This window comes from Oryctolagus cuniculus, chromosome 10, assembly GCF_964237555.1.
Source record: "Oryctolagus cuniculus chromosome 10, mOryCun1.1, whole genome shotgun sequence".
Lineage (NCBI taxonomy): Eukaryota > Metazoa > Chordata > Mammalia > Lagomorpha > Leporidae > Oryctolagus > Oryctolagus cuniculus.
In genome coordinates this window covers 102,425,559-102,450,003 of record NC_091441.1, presented here as the reverse complement: position 1 = coordinate 102,450,003, position 24,445 = coordinate 102,425,559, and the positions used below count along the sequence as shown (strand labels likewise).

Below are 24,445 nucleotides of genomic sequence, written 5' to 3'. Positions count from 1 at the left end.
CTGACGGCCCTGAGCTGGGGTGAAGGGGTGGAGTCAGCTGTGCCCACAGCCCCTGGGCTGACACGTGAGCTGGGATGGAGTCAGCTGTGCCCACAGCCCCTGGGCTGACATGTGAGCTGGGATGGAGTCAGCTGTGCCCACAGCAGAAGCATCTTCACACGAACTACACAAACACCAGCGTACACCAGTGCCCAAGGCCTGTCACGGGCCCAAACAACACAGTCTGCTTTTTTTAATTCAGAGGGGTCTTCTTTGATTAGACTTGTGGGGCGGGGACTGTCCAGCCTGTGAAATCAGATGGTCTGGCCCTGCCAAGGCAACACTGGTGGGACCCGGAATCAGTAAACCTACAGCAGGCTAATTTTTAAGTTGGTCACAAATGATGTTACAAATATCCAAATGGCCCTTGGTAGCCAAAAGGTTGCCCACCCACCTGACAGCACTCCCTAGCAAGGCAGGGAGGCAAACCAGGTTAAAGGAACTACCCAACCCAAAGGGTCCAACTGCCGGGTACCTGGTGTGCAGCTCCTTATCTGACACACATTCCCACTTTACACTCTCAAGCCTTGCCAACACCTCAGCACCAACAGCGCAAAGCTGGACCAGGTAGACAACCCTGACCATGCAGCGGCACCTGGTTCATCCTGGCAGCCCATCACATTCCAGGAGCCCAGACACCCGGCAGAGGATGGCTCGGCTGTGTCAGGCTCGGACCCAGGTTCAGTGCTGTTAAAGACCCTATACGTGGGCCTGGTGCTGTGGCGTGGCGGGTAAAGCCACTGCCTGCAGTGCCGGCATCCCTCATGGGCGCCGGTTCAAGTCCCGGCTGCTCCACTTCCAATCCAGCGCTCTGCTATGGCTCTCCCTGAATCTGCATGGGAGACCTGGAAGAAGCTCTTGGCTCCTGGCTTCAGATCAGCACAGCTCCGGCTGCTGCGGCCAATTGGGGAGTGAACCAGTGGATGGAAGACCTCTCTCTCTGTGCCTCTCCTTCTCTCTCTGAGTAACTCTGACTTTCAAATAAATAAATATTAAAAAAAAAAAAAAGACCCTATCGGCAATTCTGCTGAGAGGCCCTGAGCACTGGCACCAAGGACACGCCATCCACCAGGGACAACTGCCTGTCATCAGGAGCTGGAGAGCTTCCCATCCAGCATGAGCAGGGCCTGCAGAAAGGCAGCTGGGCCCTGTGAGCCTCCGTGCTACCTGCCCCACATGTCAAGGGCTGTGGCAAGAAGCTTAAGACACACACGGGCACTGCCATTGTGACTATGGCTGTTGAGGAGGGATGTCAGGTGGCTGCTTGGTGGCCCGGGGCTCCACCCTGGCACAGGCCTGTATTTACCTGGTCACTTTGGTGTTCATGAAGCACTGCTGTAAGGTGTCCGCCAGCCTCTGGTGCACCAAGGAATAGCGAATAAATGCTCTTCCCTTCCCCAGAGATGTTCGGAGCTGGAAAGAGCAAATGACACAGAGAAGAAGCGCTGTCAGCCAAGTGCCCAAGCAGACCCTGCCTGGTGGCGGCCCGCAGAGAACAGCTGCAAGGCAGAACTTGTCCCCTGTTCTACCTGGGGTGACATCGGCTTCCCTCGTGTCACCCCAGGGACGCAAGGCATCTGACTAACGCCACTCCACAGAGTGTGGCCAGAAGTGAGGGGTGGGACTGCCCCACCCAAGGGTAAGTTGCAGGCCCTGCAGAGGTGGTAAGGCAGGTACACTACAGAGAGGCTCGCAGACATCACGGGGGCTGCGGGGTGCCTTCTCCCCGTTCTGCTCCTGTGGCATCAGGTCTGCGACTCCTCGGTGGAGGGAGGGAAGGGCTTCTGACTCTAGAGCTGAGCTGCAGGAGCAGCCGCTGGTGCTTGGCCAGTGCTGGGCTTGTCTTTACGGTGTTGCAGAACAGAGGAAGAGCCTGGGGTGTAAGTTTTGCTGGATGTGTAAGGGCCTCCTCTGTGGCCCCACAAAAGCACCAGGAAACTCCTGGCCTTCCTGATTGGGCTGGTTTCTCTTCAGCTACGCCAACTGACTGCATTAGTCACAAGGCATCGGGGGAGTGAGAGCAGGAGCGTCCTTTGGCGGCCCAGTCATGCTGGCGTAGCGCTAAGATGGAGATGGGGCTGCTTGAGAAGTCTGGGTGGAGGGCACAGGTTCACTCCCGTCTTCCAGATCTCTCCCTGCTGCCTGGAACTACAACACCAATTCAGAGGAAGGAGGTGTGACTGGAACTGTCTAAAGGCTTCAATTCAACACTCACAGGAGTGAGTGGTTTGAAGGGAGGCTCCTGGAAGCTTGCTGTGATGGAGATGGGGCAAGCTGGTCAGAGACTCCGTTGTTTATCTCCCAGAGCAGAGCTCAGCCAGCGGGGGGCACCTGGTGGCCAAAGTGGAAGAACCAAAAGGGACAGCCCAGAAGATATCCGCATGCACCTGTTCTATCAGGCGATGGCTCTGAGAGGGGTGAGCCACAACCAACTCCCTTTCCACCCTCTTAAGGGCCAGAAATGGTTAACACATGCTCATGCAGCAGGGGAAGGGGTGACAGCCTTTTGACCCATAGATAGGCTTAAATCTCCATACTGTTAAGGTTCCAATTATGAGGGCTGGCATTGTGGCGTAACTGATTAAGCTGCAGCCTGTGATGCCGGCATCCGATATGGGCACCAGTTCGATTCCTGGCTGCTCCACTTCCGATCCAGCTCCCTGCTAATGGTCTAAGAAAGCAGTGGAAGGTGGCCCAAGCCCTTGGGCTACTGTACCCATGTGGGAGACCTGGAAGAAGCTTCTGGCTCCTGGCTTTTGCCTGGTCCAGCCCCAGCTGTTGTGGCTATTTGGGGAGTGAACCGGCAAATGGAAGATTTCTGTCTTTCCCTCTCTAATTCCGCCCTTTGAATAAATAAAAATCTTTAACGATTCCAATTATGGCACTAGATTAACACAGGAAACCTATGGCACAGGCTCAAGCATTGGCACCTCAGTGAGGACATAAACCTCCCAGCACACAGCACCTGTGGCCCAGGGCGACAGGCCTTCTTACTGCTGACTCAAGGAAATGCTACCATAATATGAAGTGGTTTTGAAAAACAAAAAGGTGTAAAACCTCGTGGGCCACAGAATATATAACACATTTCTTCCTGTGACTTCTGGGGGTTTTGATCTTGGCCAAAACCCAAGAGGGGAAGTTTGGTGACAGCCCTATGTCCAGATATTTTTCCACTGATGAGTGAGGTGAGAAGGTGCTCAGTGGTGATAACCAGGGAATTCATCAGCAAGGCATGGTGAAGGGAAGTGTGCCCATCACACACACACACACACACACACACACACGGGCTCTGCCACAGTCAATGAGACCTTCACATCTCTGGCCATGTCTGTAAGTTTCCTAAGCAGGAGCTCGTCCCTATTCTTAGCAAACTGGCCATTGTAACAGTCTTGAGAACATTAACATTTTTTAATGGTAAACATTAGAGGCTCTATTTTTAATCATATCTATTAATGGAACAGATTATAAATAAAGGGAGCTATTTACTTTAAAAGATATTTTTAAAAGTCTCTCTGTCAAGGGAACATTTCCTTTATGCTGCAAATGAAAACACTGCACAGCCCTTGGATTTGGGTCTGCTTTCATTACCTAATTCCTCAATGCTTTCAGTACCTACTTAGAACTCCAGTACATGAGACTGAGAAGTAATACTACGGCAGCAAAGGACAGGAAGCCAGGCCTCTGAGCCACACGCCTCGTGCCAGCTAACCCTATTTGTCATGCTGAAGCAGAGTCCATGCTGAACCTCTGGAAATGTCTTATTAGACCTTTTGCCGACTTCAGCCAGAACGGCTGCCTCCCACCCTAACGGAGCCTGCAGGGTCCAAAAATGCTTCCTATCCATTGACTTTCCCCTCCAACATGAGGAGACGCTAGATTACTGTCACTAACCTGGATCCAGCAGCCCAGCGATGTCCCAAACCTCTCTAAACAATGGCACCCCAGGGAGCTGAGTCTGCAACAGAGCCAGAAGCATGGATCCCACAGGAAGCAGAGCCTCTGAGACCCTCCACAGAACCAATGTCTGCTCAAGCAAGGGGTGCTTCCCGCCTCCATTCCCATGGCCTTGAACTGTCCAAAGGCCTGACTGCAGTAGAAAGAGGGGGAGCCAGCCAATAAGCAGATGTGTTTCAGCAAGCATTCACAACCCCAGGGAACTCATCTCCAGACTTCCAGCTGCCCCGAGTCACCAAGTCCAAGGTTTGAGCTGTCAGATGCCAAGGCTGACAAGTGAGACTTAGAGGATCGAGGGTCATGCCGTCCATGGGGACGTCTACGGGGAGGGGTGGCAGTAACAGCCTATCCAGGGCACGGATGCATCAAACACTGCTCCACATCTGAGCGTCCCACCAGGCCAGACCACACAGGACCTATCCACAAGACGTGAGTCTCCAATATGGAAGCAACCCTGCAGAAGCACGGTCTCTCCCAGTTTGCTCAGATCTTGCAGGGTGTAGCTCATGGAAAAGGCCCCGTGCTTGATGTCACTAAATTTCAAACTGTCACGCTCCATAAGGAGAGACACACGGGCTCCCGTCGGCATGGCTGGGGAGGCGCTCTTCCCAGAACATCTGATGCCACAGCCTTTGTGTGAGGCCAGCCAAGGAGCATGCATGTCCATTTCAAAGTGACCTCACACTACTGAAGAGACACTGCAAAGACAGACGAAGCCCACAAGCCCTTTGGAGCCCCCGCCCTGCGTTAGCAGGCTGACATACCCCTGAATGTGCTAAGTCCTTCGCTCCTGGATGGACTATGCGGAGGAGACAGAGACTTACTGGGGCCAGGGGAAGAAGAGACAGTGTGTGTTTGCACGTGCACGTGCCCGGGTAACTGCTGTTTTGTACACCAGCGAGGCCACAGCATCTTTTTCTTTCTTTTCTTTTCTTTTCTTTTTTTTTTTTTAGCACATTGGCATTTGAAGAAATGTCCCTGGAGAACCCACGTTGCCTTTCATTTCCAAGTTTCCTGGGCAAATCATCTGGATTGTAGACTAGCAAACACTTAAGAATTTCATCTCAGAAAATGGATTTTTAAGAAAGAGGTGTCCTGTCCTATACACCCACAAGGGGCGCGGCGAGCACAGACTCCAGTGTGAGTGGCTGCCCTGGGAGGTAGTGCGAGGGCCTGGCTGTAACGTCTGCTCCAGGCCAGGAATTCCTCAGCCTGCTAAACACCCAGGCGGTGCCACTGAGTTAGAGCCGCAGCAACAGCAGGTGCCAAGCACACAGGGCCTGGATCTTTCTCTGCCATCTAAAGCACCCATGTCCTCACTGCTATCTGCACCAGGGTCTCTGCTGCAGCCACTACAGGCAGGCGGAGGAGAACACGAGGGCCCTGGCCGCTCCCTCCCCCGCCACTCACCTCTGAGATGGACTTGACGAATCGGATCCCGTCATTGGCTCCTTTCACCTTGGCCAGGCAGGCGCAGAAGTAGTCCCAGTAGTCCTTCTTGCTGCCCAGGAGGGTGGCCTTCTCTTTCTGATCAAACTGGGAGCAGAAAGGGACAGAGAGGAGAGCTGCAAGCCCGCTGCCTTTAATCCCACCTCTTAAATGATAAGCGTTATCAACAGCTTCTTAGGTGCTGGCACTGAGTGAGGCTAAAACTACTGGCGTTGTTTTTATTTATGGACAAATCACGGTATATTCATCTCCAAATGAGACTGTTTTAATTCCCAATTTATGAGTGAGGAAACAGGCTAGCAGAGGTTAAGTAACCGGCTCAAGGTCATAACAGTAGTGAGATTTGGGAATAACAGCTGCCCAAAAAGCTTTCGCCCTTGAAGGGACTCTGCACGGGGCTGGGTAGAAGTGGAAGACCACTGAAGCTGCTACCAACGCATGATGAAAGAACGCAAGGGAAGAAGAGTCTTGGGGCAACACGAAGAACGTTACTCACGCCCCAACTCAGGGAATGAGGCCGTGACGCTTCATCCCTGTTAAGTAACTCCTTTTACAAAATCAACCTATTTTTGTTTATTTGAAAGTCAGCGAGACAGAGGGAGACAGACAGAGAGAGAATTCTCCCATCTGTTGGTTCATTCTCCAAGTGCCTATCATAGCCAGGACTGGGCCAGGCCAGAGCCAGGAGCCAGGAATGCAACCCAGGTCCCCCATGTGAGTGGCAGGGACCCAAGTACTTGAGCCATCGTTGTTGCCTCCCAGGGTGTGCCCCAGCAGGAAGCTGGGAAGGACAGTGCCTGCCCACCAGTTACTCAACTCCTGTTTCACTACTGTCCTAGGGCGCATACAACAAATTCAAATACGTGTCAGCACTGAGTCATATCAAATCCAAAACTGAAATGGGAGTAACTGGAAAAAACCCACAAAGGTTTATAAACATTCCTGCAACGTTAAAGAATCAGCTGGGAGGCACAGGAAGTCGCGCCCTCCACCATGCTTTCCTGTGGCGGACTCTCCTCCTGTGTGGGATGTGTAAATCGGCGTTCAAGACGACACAGGCATACTGGTGCACACGTGTCTACTGCAACATTCCACGGCACCTTTTCCTGGTTATAGAAGCAAAATCTACACGCACTGCTAGAAATGCTTGATCAGAAAAGAAAGGGAGGGGGGAAGAAAACAAATGCAATGCCTAATACCACCAGCCTAAAACAGCTTTTGGTCCATTTCCTTCCTGCCCATCTAAGCTGTCTGTGTTTTTCCACATCTAAAGAGTCCTCTAGACCAGTGCCTGTTGAACTAAGCAGGCCTAAGAGTCACACCACGAGTATGCTAAGAGCTACTTCCCCGGGCTGGCCCGGAGACCCTGACTCCACAGGCCAAGGAGGGAGCAAGGAACAGACTGACACTTCTCTCCCTGTGATGCTGGCACTGCTGGCCTGCGGACACACTGTGAGCGGCAGGGCTCTACCCCAGGTGCCTCTGGGCAGCCTTCAGAGGGCGCGCACACTCTCACCTGCCAAAATGCAGGAGCGGGCGAGTCCATGGGAGCAGGTCTACTTGGGGAGAGATGCCACAGCTCCCACACAACTCACAGAGGGCTGTGTAACTGCACAACAATAGGACCCCTGCTTTCCAGTGACCTAACTCTCCACTGAGAACATTCTCTCAGCTTCTACCTCCATCCTAGGGGGCAACCCCCTGACTCCCCAGAGAGTCACACTTGGGGGACTGAGGTCGTGCCGGGGACTGCCTGACCTTCAGTCTAACCACGACAGCCTAACAGCTCCCACAGGTTTCTGAACCATATCCTGGAGGCTGATGAGTCACCCAAGGGGAAAACAAGAGACAACAGTGCACAAAGTGGCCGTGACGGGCATCACTTACTTGCAGGAGATACTCGAGTTTATAGGAGAACTTGTGCAAGCTGCTGCTGTCATCTGTGATAGGCTCCCCTGCTTCCCTAAATTCACTGCTGAGCTCTGTCACAGCATCTGCAAGACAACACACAGGAACACATGTCCAGGCAGAGGCTGTGTGAAGACCGAGAAGCAGGACAGTCCCAGGAAGCAGGAGGAAGGAGTGATGGAAACGCACGGTCAGTTCCAGTCTAAGCTGGAGCATGTCAGAGCACCCCTAGACCACACAGACACCTGACCACAGGCCTGCTGAAGGGTGTATGTCTTCTTCCTGCCTGCCTGCCCATCACCATACTGCACGAACTGTGTGCATGTAGCAGTGCCCATCACCATACTGCACGAACCGTGTGCATGCAGCAGCTGGTCAGTGAATGCTTGCTGTGTGGACGCATCACTCAGCTCCTTAACACTGACATCCAGAAAACAGTATCCTTTATCTGGGCAGTGTTTTGTATTCCTCACTGTGTGTTGCTGTAACAAAATGCCTGAGGCTACGTACTTTACAAAATAAAGAGGTTGGTTTAGGTCACAGTTTGGGAGGCTGAAAGTCCAACACTGGGCAGTTCCATCTAGTTGGGCTCTGGTAAGGGCCTTCTAGGCTGCTTTATAGCACAGCAGAAGGGGCCAGCCCTGTTTTTTCTTTTCAAAAAAACTAATTAATTAATTTCACTTTATTAAAAAGTCAGAGAGATGCAGCGAGAGACAGAGAGAGATATTCTGCTCACAGGTCCCCTTCCCAAAAAGCCTGCCAACAGCTGGGGCTGGGCCAGGCCAAACCAGGCACCCAGAGCTCCATCTGGGGTCCCCACATGAGTGGCAGGGACCCAACTATCTGAGCCATCACCTGCCGCCTCCCAGGGTGTGCAAGGGCAGGAAGCTGGATCAGAAGCAGAGGAGCTAGGACTTGAACCCAGGCACTCTGATACGTGATCTAGGTGTCCCAAGTTAGGACTTAACTGCTGTGCCAAACGCCCACCCCAGCCTCATTCTTTTATAACAGAGTGCTCTCTCTGGAGCTGATCTCCTGTGAGACCCAACATGATCTGTGGGGGCAGCATCAATTCCTTGTCAGGGTGGTCGTGACCCAATCATCTTCCAAGAAGCTCCACTGCTTAAAGCTCCCAATCCCTTTCAGTATGGTTACCATGGAGACCACGCTTTCAGCACAAGGATGTCTGGGAGACAGCGCACAGCCAGATCACACACAGCCTTCACGGTAGCCCCACGGCTTAGTCCAGGCAACTGCAGGCTTCATGAACTGTGCGCAAAGGACAGCGATGGTAACAAAGAGGCCAGCTTCTGTTCATCGAGGGCTCGTGCAGGGTTCATCATGTTGCTTCTGTTCATCGAGGGCTCGTGCAGAGCCAGGCGTGCATCGTACTCCTCAGTGGACACTGCACCACTGAGGCAGGACTGCCTCATGTCAACACATCTAAGATGTGACTGATTGAAAGATGTACCCCAACTTCAGGGCCTGAGCTGATCAAATGTGAAATAAGTGGGTGCGACTTAGAATCTATGAAGCCTGGCGTCGTTACCCCCATTTTACAGATGAGGAAGGTACGGGGATCCAGGCACTTGGGCAAAGACCAGGGTTGGCAAACAGCAGAGCTGGCACAAGACCCTTGGTTTTCTCGAGGGATTTCTCACTCCAGAGCCTCCTCTTATCGCCTGGGATAATTCACCTGCACAGAAAAGGACAGAGCCCCTGCGACTGCCACCCCGCCTCTGCCGCGTTCTTAGATGCTGGACTGGGTTTGGATCCTGGGAAGCACTTGCCCAGCTGAGAGGGCTGGGCTACGCGCTGCACACAAGCGTCTTCTTCCTTGACAATTCTGGAGAGAAAAGGAGCCCCAGGCCTCTGCTCCCAGCTCGGTTTGAAACAGACCTGCTCACACTGAGCCTGCGCCGGCTGAAAACTCAGCACAGACCCCTCAGGCTACATCAGCCAATGGCAAAGACAGGCTTGTGGGACGAACTGCTACTTGATGTGCCCAAGGGTGCAGCTGCTGGGGCTGGCACTGGGCCGGGAGCCAGGGGCCCCTCCTCCGCACCTGACCTGGCTGTGCACCAGGAAACTTTCAGCTCCTGGATGACACAGATGCACGACTTTGAGTCGAATCAGGATTGCACATGTGATTCTCGACAATCCTGAGAACCCGGCGCCATCATCAAGCCCTCCCGGCACAAGAAGGAAGACACCGTGCATTGGGAAAGTCAAGGGACTCGGGCCTGGCGTTGTGGTGCAGAGGGTTAAGCTGCTGCTTGCAATACCCACATTCCCCATCAGGGTGCGGGTCTGCTTGTGATCTAGCTTCCTGCTAAGGCAGCTAGGAAGGCAGTGCAGGATGGCCCAGGGGGTTGTGCCCCTGCCACCCACGTGGGAGACCTGGATAACAGGGTCTGGCTTCAGTCTGGCCCAGACCTGGATGTCGTGGGCATCTGGGTAGTGAATTAATGGATGGAAGTTTTCTCTCTGTCTCTCCCTCTCTCACTGCCACTGTCTTTCAAATACACACATAAATCTTAAGAAGCAGAAGTGGAGGGACTTGCCCAATTGTTTTCCGGGTTAAAAGTAGAGCCAGGAGCTGAGTCCACAGCCGCTTGACTTCAAAGCCCTTGTAACCACCATCACCAGAGGAAGTGGGCTGCCCTGCCGAGGTGCAGGACACACGCTCCGCATTTGTATGTGCGCCAAGACTTTTACCGACAGACACAGGTGGGGACTTGAGAGAGCGGCTCCCTTTAAGAAGCCCCACCAAAGTGCTCTGCGGGCTGCATAGGATGCTGAGACCCACGCAAGATGCTGGGGATGACCTGACTCACAGAGGACATGGCGCAGGCAGTGGTCTGGACCCGTGCTCCACCTGAACGTCCTCTTTCTCTCTCCTCCCTCCCGGGAAGGACTCCGGATCCCAACGTTATCCTTGAGCACCAAAGACGGAGACACAGAAAAACTCCCATTTGCAGGAACCATCATTTTCCTCTCTCTCCCTCTCTCATTAAAAGAAAAAAGCATCAACGTCTTAGCTGAAAGCACACCAGCACCAGGCTGCTGGTACGCAAACCGGGGTTCTGCTCCTGCCTGGCCGTGCAACCTTAGGTAAGTTACTTAACCTCTCTGTGCAAAGTGGGAACAACAGTGGCACCTATCTCACGGGACCAAACATGAAGACTCAATGAGTTACTACCGGTAAGACATGGGTAGGACAGTGCCTGGTGCACACGAAATGCCAGGTCATCATTAGCGAGCGCAGACCAGCACATGATACACGGGTGACAGCATGCCTGCCGAGGTGACCTGTGGCCTGTCCACCGCGGACCTTCACAATGAGGACTGGGGGCTGCACTGTGGCCGCACGAGGGACGAGCACTGCTCGCTGTGTGCAGGCCGAGCAGTTAGGAACCTGGGCCCTCAGGAAGGGGTCACCTGGACGTTGTGGCAAGGAGGAAGTGGCCAGGGTAGACCAGCCCTGGTGATGGATGGGGTGGAAAACATGCCAAAATTCTGACTGTGGGAGGTCATGAAACTTGGGATTAGCAGCCGGCAGGGAAGGCAGTCTGCCCCTACCCCACCCCGAGTCTGTCACACTCCATCTGCCTCTTCTGCTGTCTGGTCTTTCTCCCCCAGGACAGGGGCCCAAGTCCCCGCCTCTCCCCTGGACAATGTCATGCTCAGAGAACTTGGAGAGGTGGCAGGCCCAGAACTGGAGTGCATCATGGGCAATGGGCCACCCGCCATCCAGGGCCAAGTGGAAGCAAAACAAGGCAGACGAGGACATGGCCTTCCTGCTCAGGAGGACAGAAGCTACTGGCCCACGGAAGCCACCTTTATCAGGGCCCAGAGGCTTGTGACTGAGCCAGACACTTAAGAGGCAGCTTGAAAACACTCACCACACACATGCACATGCACACCTCACCCACACGCATGCACACGCACACACTCACGCACACACACGCACACACACACCTCACGCACATGCACACACTCACCCATAGGCATGCACATGTACACACTCACCAACACACACACATGCACACGCACACCTCACCTACATGCATACACTCACCCACACACGTGCACATGCACACACAGGCTGAAATCTGATCCAGTCCAGAGACGCATATCTGATTCTGTTTACAAATGGCTTGACTGCACTCTGAAACAAGAAGCAGCCGTGCTCACCCAGCCCCACACCAGGTGGATATCTGAGCCCCAAATATTTCATGTGCTGCGTCCCGAGGGCTCCAATTACTCCCCGGGTGAGCGAAGACAAAAGGGCCGCATGTCGGCTGATGCCAGCAGGAGCACGGCCACAGGGAGAACCGCCCAGCCGCCTCCCGCACCTTGCAGGTCGCGGATGATCCTCTGGAGCTGGCTCTCTGCGCTGGAGGCAGCCATGGCGAGTCCGCTCTCCTCTGTGCTGTGCCTCCCTCCTGTCTGGGTTCAGAGAAACGCCTGGAACTTCGGTCCTCTGTGGCTGTGTGGTCAGCAGCGGTCAGACTCCATGGTGGCACCTGCGTGGGAGAAGAGGCCAGGGAGGCCCAGCAGAGACACAGTTTAGTCGGTGCTGGACCTGTGCGCTGGGCACAAGGGAGCCCGCCTGGGTGTCTTCCCTCAATCTTTCTGAGCAGGCCTTCCTCTGCGGGCACTCTCCGTCTGCCTCGGTTACAAATGCATACAGACACACATACTCACACTCCAATCACATGCTCACACCCAGAACTCTAGCCTGGCTTGGGGCTTCACGAGACAAGATCAGCCTGAAAGCACAAGTTCTGCCACAGCCCCCTCCTGTTCCGCGGCTCTGACGGAACTGCCTCACTTCCATCCTTAGAGAAACCTCCCGTGGCTCCTTCTGCCCCTCACACTAGACCTAGCCTGCCAGATGCGAGTCTCCCACCAGACCCCATCTTGCCCACACAACCCTCCCGCCCAACTTCCCCAATGACCTCTGAGCCAGCAGTGCTACAGGGCCAAAAGCCAAGGACACATACCCTCACGGCTTCTAAACCAAGGACAGCCGGGCTTGCTGGCAGAGGGAGCAGCCCCTGGTTTTTAGCTGCCCAGAGTCTGCCTCAGCCTGAGGGTATAGACGCCTCATGGCCTGCCACCCAGGGGCCTGTGCCACCCTCATACCAATCAAGGGACAAGCATCTATTTTAAGCTCAGTTACAATCCACTCCCGCTGAGTGAGTCCCAAGTTACCAGCCCCTTGGGCAGCTGCTGGCGTGATTTAAGGACACAGAGATGGCTAAAGACCCAGAGAGGTGAGGAGCTGTGAGCACCGGGGGAAGTGGTCTGGGCCTGCACTTGGACACTCCTTGTCCTCCCGGGACCTCTGCTTCCTCCCTTAGCCGCCCACTGCCAGGCTGTGGTGGCTGCTGCAGAAAGCAGGTGGCCAGATGGGACGGCTGCAGGAAGAGCAAAACAGGGCCTGCGTGCGCCAGGCCCGCTCCGTGCTCTTGCCACACTCACGCACTGGGGTGGACAGCATCATCCCCGGATACAGAGGAGAACATGACGTTCAGAGCAGTCACCTAAGGTGTCCAAGGCCACGGGCCAGGAGCAGAACTGCAGCTTCGACCCCGGACAGCCTCGTTTCAAACCTGGCGGCTTTCCCAGCTCATCCAGTTGACCTTTTGGGCCGAGCTGTCATCACTACAGTGAATGACCAACCACTCCCACTGGCTCTCAGGAACCACCCTGAACACCAGAGCCACGCTGAGAGTGTCCACCTCTCACTCTCCCACTGCCTTCTTCCTCTTCCTGCACCAGGAGTCAGGGCAGGGCGCTGCTGGCATGGAAACTGTCCCGCCCACAAGCTCCTCAGATGCTGACACGGGCATTCCAGCGTCTGCAGCAGGCGCAGAGGGCCTGTCATGGCGTGGATGCCAAGCGCCTATTTTTAACCAGCACACCAGTGTCGCTGTGACTCAGTGAAAACAGGGCCCAAAGCAGCTGCTGCTGCCTGGGAGGGAAGACACAGCCAGGCACATAGCAGAGCCACAGGTCTGGCAACTCGTGACACTGATGCCCAGGAGCGGCGATCTGGGGTCCACAGAGAACCTCTCAAAGCCCCTGAACACACGCTGGCGCCTGCCTCTCGAGGACACCAGACTGGGGGCGGGAGTGGTTTACAAGAAGTCTGCCTGCCAATCCCTGGCTGTCCCTCCAGGTCACCTGCTGAACAAAGACTCGGCAGGGAGCAGCCAGGCCCAGAGCAAGCCAGAAAGAACCCAGGCTGACACGGGCATTCCATACTTTGTCAGGTGCCCGCTACGTGCAGGCTGGGGGCACAGAGGCTCTCAAGGCACAGGCCATCCCTGGCGGAGCTCAGCTGTCCACGGGCAGACACCAGGTGGGGGGAAGGGCGCTGCTCTCCCCGCGCTCCCCTCCCGGGGCTGCTGGCGCTTCTGGGAGAAGCCATCTTGCAGGAAGATGCCTGGACTAATACAAGTCATCACTGGAAGCCGCTGGGGCCTCAGCTGAGGGCGTGAGACACACACGCAGGAGAGGGTGGGGCTGGGGAAGGGAGCAGCAGAAGGGAAGATTCTGAGCAGCTCGCCCAGGCTGCGGCCAGACGATGCATGAACTACACGGCGGCCGGCTTTCCTTGGAAGCCAGGCTGTCTGGAGTCGGGCACGAGGGAAGACACGCGCACGGCCCAAGTACTCTGCTGGCGCCATGAGCCTGAGCAGAGGCAGAAGCGGGCTCCTTTAAGACTCGGGTGCTTTGGTGGCACCGACCCTGTTCCAGCCTTCTCACTGTGACCTTCACAGTGTGATTAGCTGGGGTCAAGTTCACAGGTCATGATGTGAGCTTTTCCGGGCCACTGATTACACAAGCTGATTTTCCTAAGTGCCTGTGTCACTACCAAGGCCATGAGCCCTAAGAAATGACTGCCAGACCTGCGGCTATGGCCTGCTCCCTGCCAAGTTCTGGGTCACAACTTCACAGGGACTCACACGGTCACCTTGGGGTTGCTATCTTCATGGATTCTCAGCCACCTGCCCTCCCTCCTCCGCTAGAGCTGCAGTCATTTCTAGCCTAGGAATGGCACAGAACGGGGCACTATCTCACTCCAGGCGGCGGTCAACTTCCCTGCGTCTCCAGATAAGCTTGACTTTCAGTTGAAGCACCACAGACTTGCGGCAAGAACCAGCCCGATCCGGATACTACAACCCAGCAGCAGACTGCTCTCCTGACACAGGACTTGTGCACACTGCAGGAGGACCCCACGACTCCACCCCTCGCCAGGCCCCCAAGGCGCACTCCACCTCCATGAACGCAGGGTCCCAGCTGAACGAGCTGCCGAAGCTTCCCCCACTGTCCCTGGCAAGCTCTTTCAAATATCAGCTCGTTCACTGCACGGAATCCTTAGGAACATTCGATTTTCTTGCCACCAACTCAAGATTATGTTTAAGGCTACCCAAAATGTCTCAAAACATGCATTCTCCCGACAAAGACATGAAGACACTGAATGCAGTTTGTAGAATTCTTATTTATTACCCGGGACCAGCGCCTGGATTCTCATAGCCTGGGTATTACTTTAGGGTCGAAGGACCCTCCCTGACTGCAGACTCCTCCCACACCTGCCCAGAGGCCTTCAGTCCTAAATACAAAGGCACCCACTGACTCAAGGGAATTCATTTACACTATGGTGCAACTGACTAATGTCCATAATGTGGCCCGGAGACTGGCTCAGGCAGGGGCACTACAGCGTCTACACAGCTGGAGAGGGAAAGAAAGATCAGAAGGAGCGCAAGAGGTTGGCGCCATGGAAGTCGGTCTTGCCATGCCTTCAAAGCTGCTGCCACACGACAGCTAAGAACTGACCAGAGAGGCCATCCTCCAGCTGGACTCCTTCCCAGTCTCAACCAGGTGGAACACACCTGTCGTAAATTCTACCCTGGCCAAGACAGCCTGTCAACAAGGGCAATTAAGTCCACTCCCTCAGCCTGGCTTCACACAGACACCACCACCCGTCTAGTTACCCCCTGCGGTACCTGCTCTCTGAGGGCCGGAAGTCCTGCTGGCACTGGCGCCGGTGCCGACAGGGCTGGTGGGCAGGCAGAATGCCCTCACCGGGGCTTCACCAGGGTGGCCAGGAGAGTGCTCAGGAGTTTACCAGAAGCCAGCTCATGGGCTGGCACGTGAGGTGACTCAGCCCCGTGGACCTGTCATTAAAGTGTCCACCCACTGCGTGCCTGGGTCATCCTTCCCAAACACGCCTTTTTGCTGGTGACCTCTTCTCTTTCTCAGAGGGAATGAGGTCTTGGGGCTTTGCCATCACTTCTCAAACTCTCTCTTGGCCCCCTTCCCACCCCAAACAGCACGTTCCTCAGTGATTCCCCTAGAACACACACAAAACTAGCCTGGATTCCTGGGAGCCAGGAGGGCAGCGAGAGGGCCATGTGTGTGTGAGGGGTTGCTCTGGGCCTGGGAGCAGCTGTCTTTTAAGGAAGGTGGTGGCTGCTCCAGGACAGGAGCCACCTGTCTGTGCTCAGGGCTGCGGGGCTGAGGTCCCACCACTGGACAGCCTGGAGGAAGCATCCGGAAGTGGCAATGGCAGAGGTGAAAATCTTGGCACACTCCCGGCCATGTAAAGAGGGCCAGGCCGGCCAAGTAGGAATCAGAACCGAATGTGACTGAAGATGACAAAGCTACTGGACATGGCTTGGAGGAAGCTGCACATAACCTCCAGTGCTCACACACTGCCGGCCAGGCAAGAGGGGTTTTGTGGGCATCACTATGAACGGCCAGGCCTGATCCAGGGCTGGGGCTACAGCTGTCAATCAGAGCGTGGGTGGAGCCCTGGCCTTTAAGGAGCCCATGCCCAGGGGCAGAAATGGGCAACCCATCCCCCAACATGCTTACAAACCAGAAACAAAGACCACTCACGGCCTGATGAGGGCTCCCAGGAGGACAATGCTGGCCCCGGAAGCACCTCACCATGTTCTGCTCCTACCCCCAAGGCCCCACTGAGGGGTCTCACGTTTTCCCACAGCCCTCGGCGCCATTCACAGCCTGGAGACTTTCTGGTTTAATCTCAGTTCTTCCCACTTGTCTGTAAACTCCACTGCTGTTCACCACTTCCCTAGCACCTACCACACTTCTAGCACAAGGAGAGCCCTTAATCAACTCCTTGCTGAATGAATGAGTGAATGAAAAACACCCAGAGATCCCTGCTCCATTAAGCAAACTAAACCTTGAGGCCTAGAAATGTGCCCCAAATGTAAATAATAATGACAATCTTTCAATGCTGGGAATATGGGTACATTTTTTAAAAATTCTGTTTTAAATTTTCCTTTGTTGAACATAAATTATTCTTATATTGACTAAAGCAGTGCATTGCAAAAATCAAGTTGTAACCGTGGACATTATATTGCCACTACTGTGAAAACAACACAAGACTATTATTCGAAGAGTGAATGGGATAATATAATACGGACGCAGCGTATCTGTTCCACTCTCCCCACCTCACCTGCCTTTACCAAGAGCGCAATGTTCTGAGACACTGTCCTGGTAAATACTGCCAGACAGGTGTGGGACTCTCTCAGTCTGGCCTTCGAGGCCTCCATCCTCAGGCTCAGAGACCTCTCCTCTTGCCCGTTCTTCTGCCTGGCTGTGTCCTGGCCTCCCTGTTGGGGTTTGGAAGCTCTGTTCCCTCCACTAAGCAAGACTGGTCTCTGCCCACACCTACTAATGGCCAACTCCTCTGGTCTGCCGGCTTCAGCATGGACAGGAGAGTGAACACCACCGGAGGAGGCTGTGCCCAGGAGCCTCTCCCACCCCAGCCAGGACGATACCACTGCTGCCGCCACTGCCAACCCCACTGTCGCAGTCCCCACCCCTGCAATGCCTACATTCACAGGTTGAAGCCCTAACTCCCGTGTCACAGAACAAACAGATCATTGAGATGAAATGAGGCTGTGAGGGTGGATCCTAATGCAATCAGACTGGTGTCCTTTTAAAAACAGGAAATCTGGACACACAGGACACTCGAGACGGGTGAGCAGAGAGGAAGGCCACAGGAGGACACAGCAGCTGTCTGCCAGCCAGAGAAAAAGCCCTCAGGAGAAGCTAAACCTGCCATTATCTTGATGCTCGACTTCCAGCCTCCAGAGCTATGAGAAAACACATTTGTGCTGCTTGAGCCACTCAGTGCGCGGTATTGTGTAGTTAAGAGCAGCAGGATAGCAGCCTGGGCAGAAGCCAAGGGACCCCGGGCGAGAGCAGCAGGGGCGGGGCCCGAGGCCCAGGCCGGCTCTGAAGCCGGAGTCAGCCCTCTCACCAGCAGCAGCCGAGTTTTGTCAGTCTGGACCCTATTCGGATTCTGGAAGCAGGCTTGTTATGTGAACTTTTCGCTCCCTATTATGTAACAAACAACGCCAACGTGGGAAGACGAAGTCAAGGTTCACAGTCTGTTTAGCTCACCACACTACTTCCCAGCAATCTGCCTCTCCGGAAGTTGTCTGACCTCTTCTTGCCTTGCAAGGCGCACTGTGCAGGGAGTGATTCAGAATCGGTGCCTGGGGAGGGGGTGCGAGAGGGAGAAAGCAGACATTCTCCACGGCTGGCCCTGGCTAAGCTTCCGAGTGCCCCTCTCTGCTCTCTGCAGCTACAAAAGGCAGCCGGCCTCCAGGATCAGCCCCGTGCTGGGCTTCTCGCAGGGACTCTCTGCTCTGGCCCAGCCCCCCTGTGTTCAGGGCTTGTGTGAAACGGTTTTTTGGGGGTTTTTTCAAGTGTGCGAGCTTTTCTTGGATGCCAAAGACTCCTGTGATTTGATTTGCTGCCTTTGGCCAAGGGTGCAGTACTCCAGGCCTCTGGGGCGGTTGGCCAACCAGCCTTTGGGCCCCCAAACCAGCCACTAGATGACAGCATTCAAACCACAGATTCTCCTTTTTCTGGCTTCTGAACCACACTGATGCTCACATCCTCATCCCTGCAAACTGGATCCGGACAGCCAGAAACGGGCCCCTGGTGCCCTTCAAACGCCACAGAGAACCTGTGAACAGGAATAGCTATGGGCAGTCACCAAACCATCAGGCCGACTGGTTCCAACGCGCGCCAAAGGAAAAAACTCCTCTTGCCCAAGCAAGCACGGCTTCTGCCATCCCAGCTTCTCAAAGCCATGGGACCTGTGTGTTTGAAGGCTTAAGGTCTAGTGATGGGGATGGTGCAGTTACTTCAGCCAGATTTAGTGGCACATCAAAACCAACGGGGAGCTAGGGCTGGCATTTGGCACAGTGGGTAAGAGACAGCTTTAAATGACTGCATCCCACATCAGCGCCTGCTTTGAGTCCTAGCTCCTCTTCTTGCAATCCAGCTTCCCACTGATGTGTACCCTGGGAAGCAGCAGGTGACAGCTCAGCACTTGGGTCCTTGCCACCCAGCTGGGAGACCTGGCTGGGCTCCTGGCTTTCACCTGGCCTATGCCTACCTGGCTGTTGTGGGCATTTGGGGAGTGAATCAGCAAATGGATAACCGACCTCTGTGTGTGTGTGTGTGTGTGTGTGCGTGTTTGCCTTTCAAAGATGAGAAATAAATTTAAAGCATTTGGAAAATAACCAGGTAGACAAAATTTCCATTGGTAGATGGGCAGCAACACTCCAATTCCCACCCTGCTGGTTTACTTATTCAAATAGAGGCTCTTAGTGCAGCCAAGAGCTGCTATCTGCAAGGAACGGGCACTAAGATCACAAATGAAACTCTTGAGCAAGGAAGGAATACAGCAGCCACTAGGCGAGCCAGGGACACAAATGACTTCTCTATGGCTACCAGCACCAGCGCCTGGGCCCGCTCGCAGTGACTGGTTCCCGACTCTACCAGCCGAGTCTGCCAAGAGCCCATAGCTAGACACAGGCTTCCCTGCCTCCTGTGGTAAGATTCTGGTTTTGAGTCACCAAAGTTGTGTCTGGAATCTCTAGAAAACACAGGTTACCCAGCAGCCAAACCCCAGGATAGGGTAGTGGGGTGGTGGGAGGAGCTGTTATTTTTTGAGTATCTACTCTATGATCTGGAAGCAGCACCCACAGCCTTGGTGACCAACCTGGATCAAAGCCACCCACGCGCGGCTCAGATCTTACTCTGTTAGAAGTGGGTCCGCTCATCACACATATCCCACTCAAAATGGGCCAGGCTACAGATCTGGCTCCTGAACCCACGCCAGTGCCCTAAACTCAGCCCAGGGGCAGCTGGAGGATCCCCGCCCGGGGCTGTTACCAATCCCTAAAGCAAATGTAAAAACAAAATCAAAGTAAACTATTGCCTTAAATATATGGATGGTCCCTATACAAGTCTTTCAGTGATTCTGGATGTTTCACTATTTTTCTAGTCAGTGACTGAAAATAATGTTTAAAAAATGAAGGCTACGCAAAGAGGCAGACTTTTCACATGAGCGAATAAGCCCTGTTTCCCTTCATATTTCTTTAATCAGGAGGCTGGCAGCCATCACCGTGGCCATAACCATGGCCCACAACTAGTAGGGGGCATTCAACACTTTAGGAATAGTGGTTCTTGGTGCTAGTGTTGTGGTGCTGTGGGTAAAGCTGCCGCAACCGACACCAACATCCCATATGGGTGTTGGTTCAAGTCCTGGCTACTCCACTTCTGAACCAGCTCCCTGCTAATGGCCTGGGAAAAGCAGCAGAAGATGGCCTAAGTGTTTCGGTCCCTATCATTCACGTGGGAGACCCAGATGGAGTTCCAGACTCGCTGGCTTCAGCCTGGCCCTGCCCTGGCCATCGTGGCCATCTGGGGAGTGAACCAGCAGATGGAAGATCTCTCTCCCTCTCTCTGTCATTCTCACTTTCAAATAAATAAATAAATAAATAGTGGTTGTCATACAAGGGAGGGTCAAGGGGAGCCTCTACTCGAAGTCCACTTCAAAAGGCGGGAGCTCGGGGCCCCTGCACCCCTCAGCAGCCCCAGGCAGATGGCAGGGGATTAAGCTTGCTGCCGGAGGCCACTAGGCCAGCGGCCACAGGAGGGCAGTGAGCAGATTAAGCCCTGATCCTCTGCGGCTCAAAGGCCCCTGACCCATTTCTCTGTTGGGAAAGAAAACTGCTGTGCTAACACAAGCTGGGGACACAGGGGCTCCCAACCCGCCAACCCTGGCCGTGTCCACCAGCGCTCTTGTTCTGTTTTTTTTTTTTTTTTTTTTTTTTTTTTTTGTCTGGAGCGGCGGGCAGTGCCGAGGGCCACAGGGTGGACACACGTTGAATGCACAGGGGGCTGCTTGGATAACATGTCAACCGTACGTGCTGCTTTTCTTAGGAAAAATGAAGTTTCGCCCTCTGCACCCAGCGCAGCCACACCAGAGAGAGACCATGCAAAAGCCACTCAAAAGGTTTTTACGGAAGGATCACCTGAGGGCTATGCAGACACCCTGCCCCTGCGCACGAGGGGCAGTGGGTAAAACGAACGGCCAAAGGGAACGAGCAGACCCCTCCCGGGACGGGGACGGCCCCCGCTTCCGCAGAGCGGTGCCCGCTGCACGTCTGGGCTGTCCCAGCCCGGCTGGGCCAGAAACTAGGCTGCCCGAGGACAGCGCAAGCCGCGGTTGTTCGGAGGCCCCTCTCGGTGGGCTCCTGCGCGACCCCTCGGCCGGCTGGGGTCTTGGAACGGGGGCTTGGGCTCTGTCTTTTCAACCGACCACCGGGGGCAGCCCGGGTTCCAGGGGCAGTTTCCACCCGCCGGAGCGCTTCCGAGGCGCGCCGGGCAAGCGCTGGGACCCGGGCAGGGTCTGCGGGAGAGCCGGGATGGGCGGGGCCGATAAGGGCAACAGGTGACAAACCGCACCCGAGCGAAGCTCTCTGATACGGGCTAGAGGGCAAACCCGGTGCTCCCAGAGTCCTGCCGGTCCCCCGCGGCACTTACGCGCTCGTGGGTCCACGGCGGGGCAGAACCGAAACTTTCTGGGACCAAGCGGAAGAGTACTGGAGCGCTGTACCGGCAGCCATGACGCGTACACCCAGCCGCGGGCGGGCGGGCGCGCGCGAACCACAACTCCCGGCAGGCTGCGTGGGGCGTGGGCCTACAACTCCCATGGGGCCCCACGACGGACTACGACTCCCGGCATGCTCCACAGCGCAGAGGTTTGCAGCTTCATCAGCTCCTTCTCTGCCCTCCAGCCTGCCAAACCAGCCCCCAGATTAACTCTTGCAATCTCCGGGGTCAAGTGTGACCGCAATTCCTGTTCGCGATCCGCATAGTTGAGCCCTTGTGCTGTAAATGTAAAATACGAGGGTACGTCAAAATTTTTGTGGAAAATACGTATGGGAAAAACTGCATGGATTTTGAGTTATTTTTGCACCCAAATAAATTATCTTCTAATTATATTTTCCACGAACTTTTTGAAGTACTCGCGTACACCTGGATTCTAAATACTTATTCCAAATAACATAAAATAAAATAGCGCATTAATATTTGTATATTGATTATGTGGTAGGATACTTTTGAATAAATACATGTATTGAGCTAAATAAAAAGCATTACAATCACTGAGCCTGCTATCATAGATTTGTCCCCTCACTTAACAGTGTGACTCACTTAAAATCAGTGCTCCAACGGTGTGTGTTAAAGTGCTCCATCCCATTCCCAGCCCAACTTCTGTTTGTAAGTTGTGTAGTGCACAGAGCTGTAGAGCTGGATACAACAGGACAGAAAGCATTTGATGAACTGTGTCCGTCGGGCACATTCGAGGAGGAAGTGTACACCGGGAACTTTAGCCGGTGATTGGACCCATTCCCTAGCACTGACGAACCATCGGTCCTCTACCCTCTGCCAGAAGCACCCTCTGTCCCAGCTCTAAGCTGGTAGCACCCCCTTGAGAGCCGCAGTCACAAAATGGGGAGTTGTTTGGGTAGAATACTACAGGAAAGGAAGTGTATTTCTTAGCTGACTTTAGGTTATGGCATCTCGTTAGCCACCTTTTGTAAATTAGATATAAAGTGGATGGCACAGTGACTTAGAGTTGTCAGTTGAGGAGTGAAGTTGGGAGGAAGGACATGAATACAAGTGATTCTCATTTTTGTTAGCAGGATGGAAAACTGTCACGAAACAAGAGAGAGTGGGGGAGATGACAAAAGGAAAAGTCATCCAAGGAGCCAGTAAAAACATAGCTCTAACCACAATGTGAAGATATTATGAGACATTAAGGATGAGAAGGATTTGGTACTGTATGCTTTTTTTAAAAAAAAAAATTACTTATTTGAATGGCAGAGTTAGAGAAGCGAGAGAGCGCGAGATCTTCCATCTACTGGTTCACTCCCCAAACGGCCACAATAGCTGGGACTGGGCCAAGCTGAAGCCAGGAACCTGGAAGTCCATCCAGGTCTCCCGTGTGGGTTTGCAGGGACCCAAGCACTTTCAGATAAGAATTCTGACTACCCTAAGGCAGTCACGTCCTGGGGACGCCACATGGTGAGCTGGCCATAGAGTGAGCCTCGTGGACAGCTGAAAGGCAGAAAGCACACTCAGCGCAAAGGCTTGGGGTCAAGACGTGCAGCTGGTGTGACTGAGGAGCTGCAAGGAGGCCAGTGCGAAGGGAGAATAGAGCATAGGGCCAGGGAATAACAGAGGTGCACCTGAGAGTAGAGGTCTGGATGGGAACTGTGCATCTATATTTTTAAATACCTCCCCAAGTGCCTTTTTTTTTTTTTTTTTTTTTTTTTTTTTTTTTTTTTTGACAGGCAGAGTGGACAGTGAGAGAGAGAGACAGAGAGAAAGGTCTTCCTTTTTGCCGTTGGTTCACCCTCCAATGGCCGCTGTGGTCTCCCATGGGGTGCAGGGCCCAAGCACTTGGGCCATCCTCCACTGCCTTCACGGGCCACAGCAGAGAGCTGGCCTGGAAGAGGGGCAACCGGGACAGAATCCGGCGCCCTGACCAGGACTAGAACCCGGTGTGCCAGCGCTGCAAGGCGGAGGATTAGCCTAGTGAGCCGCAGCGCCGGCTCCAAGTGCTTCTATCATGCAATCCCTGGTGGGGAGAGGGTGGACAAAACCTCTGATTTAATCCCTTGTATAACAGGTTAAAAAACTAAGAGCCTAGAAATGCTCCTGGGCTTACGGAAGGAGGCCCAGTGCACTGGTGGAAGGCTGAGGCTTGAACCCTGACTAAGCGACCTTGGGCAATTTGCTTTCAGTTCACCGTCGTCTTCTATGAAACAGAAGCCATAGCAGCAATTTCAAATGGTTTTGTGGACACTAAGCGAGATAAGACTCATGCCCTATCACGGGGGTGACATAAAGTTAGTGCTGCATTTTTACTGGCTACATTGTCATCAGCACCACCACCACCATCCTCATCACCATCACCATTTGCAGTGGGGCCCCAGCCAGCGAGCCGCAGAGCTGGGACTAGAATCCTGGTCTCAGATTCCTGATGCAGTGGCCTTCTTGTTAGTGAGGCATCAAGACCGACCTCGGAAGGATTTAAGTATTTGCTTGTCCAGGATTGTGTAACGAGCTCTCGCTGTATTCTGAGTAGAGAAATAATGTTCTACTTTTTGTCCAGACTAGCTCTTGGCTCTCAGAATAAAGGACATCAGCTACACCTAAGGCATGGGGAGAAACTAGAAAAGACACCTTGGAGAAACGCTTATCTTTCCCACCAAAAGATAACCATTAGGTCCATGACCTGGCCACTTCCCCAGAGCTTCACTGCCCAGTGGGCAGCTCTGTCGGCCGTGGCAGGGAGCAGTGCCGCTCCCGAGAGAAGCGCCGGTGGGGGCCTGCTGGTGCCACCTGTCAAACGGCCTCCGTTGTAATGGACACTGCCTAGGTGCTCAGAGTGAGGCCACAGCCTCCTGGATATTGGACATGGCTGTGGTCCTGCTTCTGCCTAAGCAGGTGGCACACCTTCCGAAATGGAAGGCCGCAGCAGTAAGCAGAAGGATTGGGTTATTATTAGGTATTACTTTAAGGAAAACTCCTTACCGTACTTCAAGGGCATAGAAAATGAGCCAAACAATATGACCACCAGGAGCAACCTGACCTTTTACTTCCCACCATAAATATGTCACGTGATGCATGCATCCCCTGCTTGTGCCTAATTGTTAGCCTTTTGCAATGTACA

At 54.1% G+C, this 24,445-nt stretch overlaps 1 protein-coding gene across 4 annotated transcripts in view; it reads right to left on the bottom strand.

Annotated features, from left to right (window-relative positions):
• FYCO1 (FYVE and coiled-coil domain autophagy adaptor 1) overlaps nt 1-21,383 on the bottom strand; it is a 78,985-nt gene extending 57,602 nt beyond the window's left edge. For 2 of the 4 annotated variants that reach the window (XM_008260514.4, XM_070050938.1), the window contains exons 1-5: nt 21,247-21,383; nt 11,709-11,879; nt 7,330-7,436; nt 5,404-5,529; nt 1,346-1,452 (exon numbers count right to left, since the gene is read on the bottom strand). In XM_008260514.4, the coding sequence (XP_008258736.3) occupies nt 1,346-1,452; nt 5,404-5,529; nt 7,330-7,436; nt 11,709-11,763 (395 nt within the window). In that variant the 5' untranslated portion in view covers nt 11,764-11,879; nt 21,247-21,383. Of the gene's footprint in view, nt 1-1,345; nt 1,453-5,403; nt 5,530-7,329; nt 7,437-11,708; nt 11,880-12,359; nt 12,835-15,371; nt 15,501-21,246 lie in introns of those variants that run through there. The other 2 variants (XM_008260515.4, XM_002713251.5) reach the window with 2 other exon arrangements.
• Nucleotides 21,384-24,445: the final 3,062 nt, after the last annotated feature.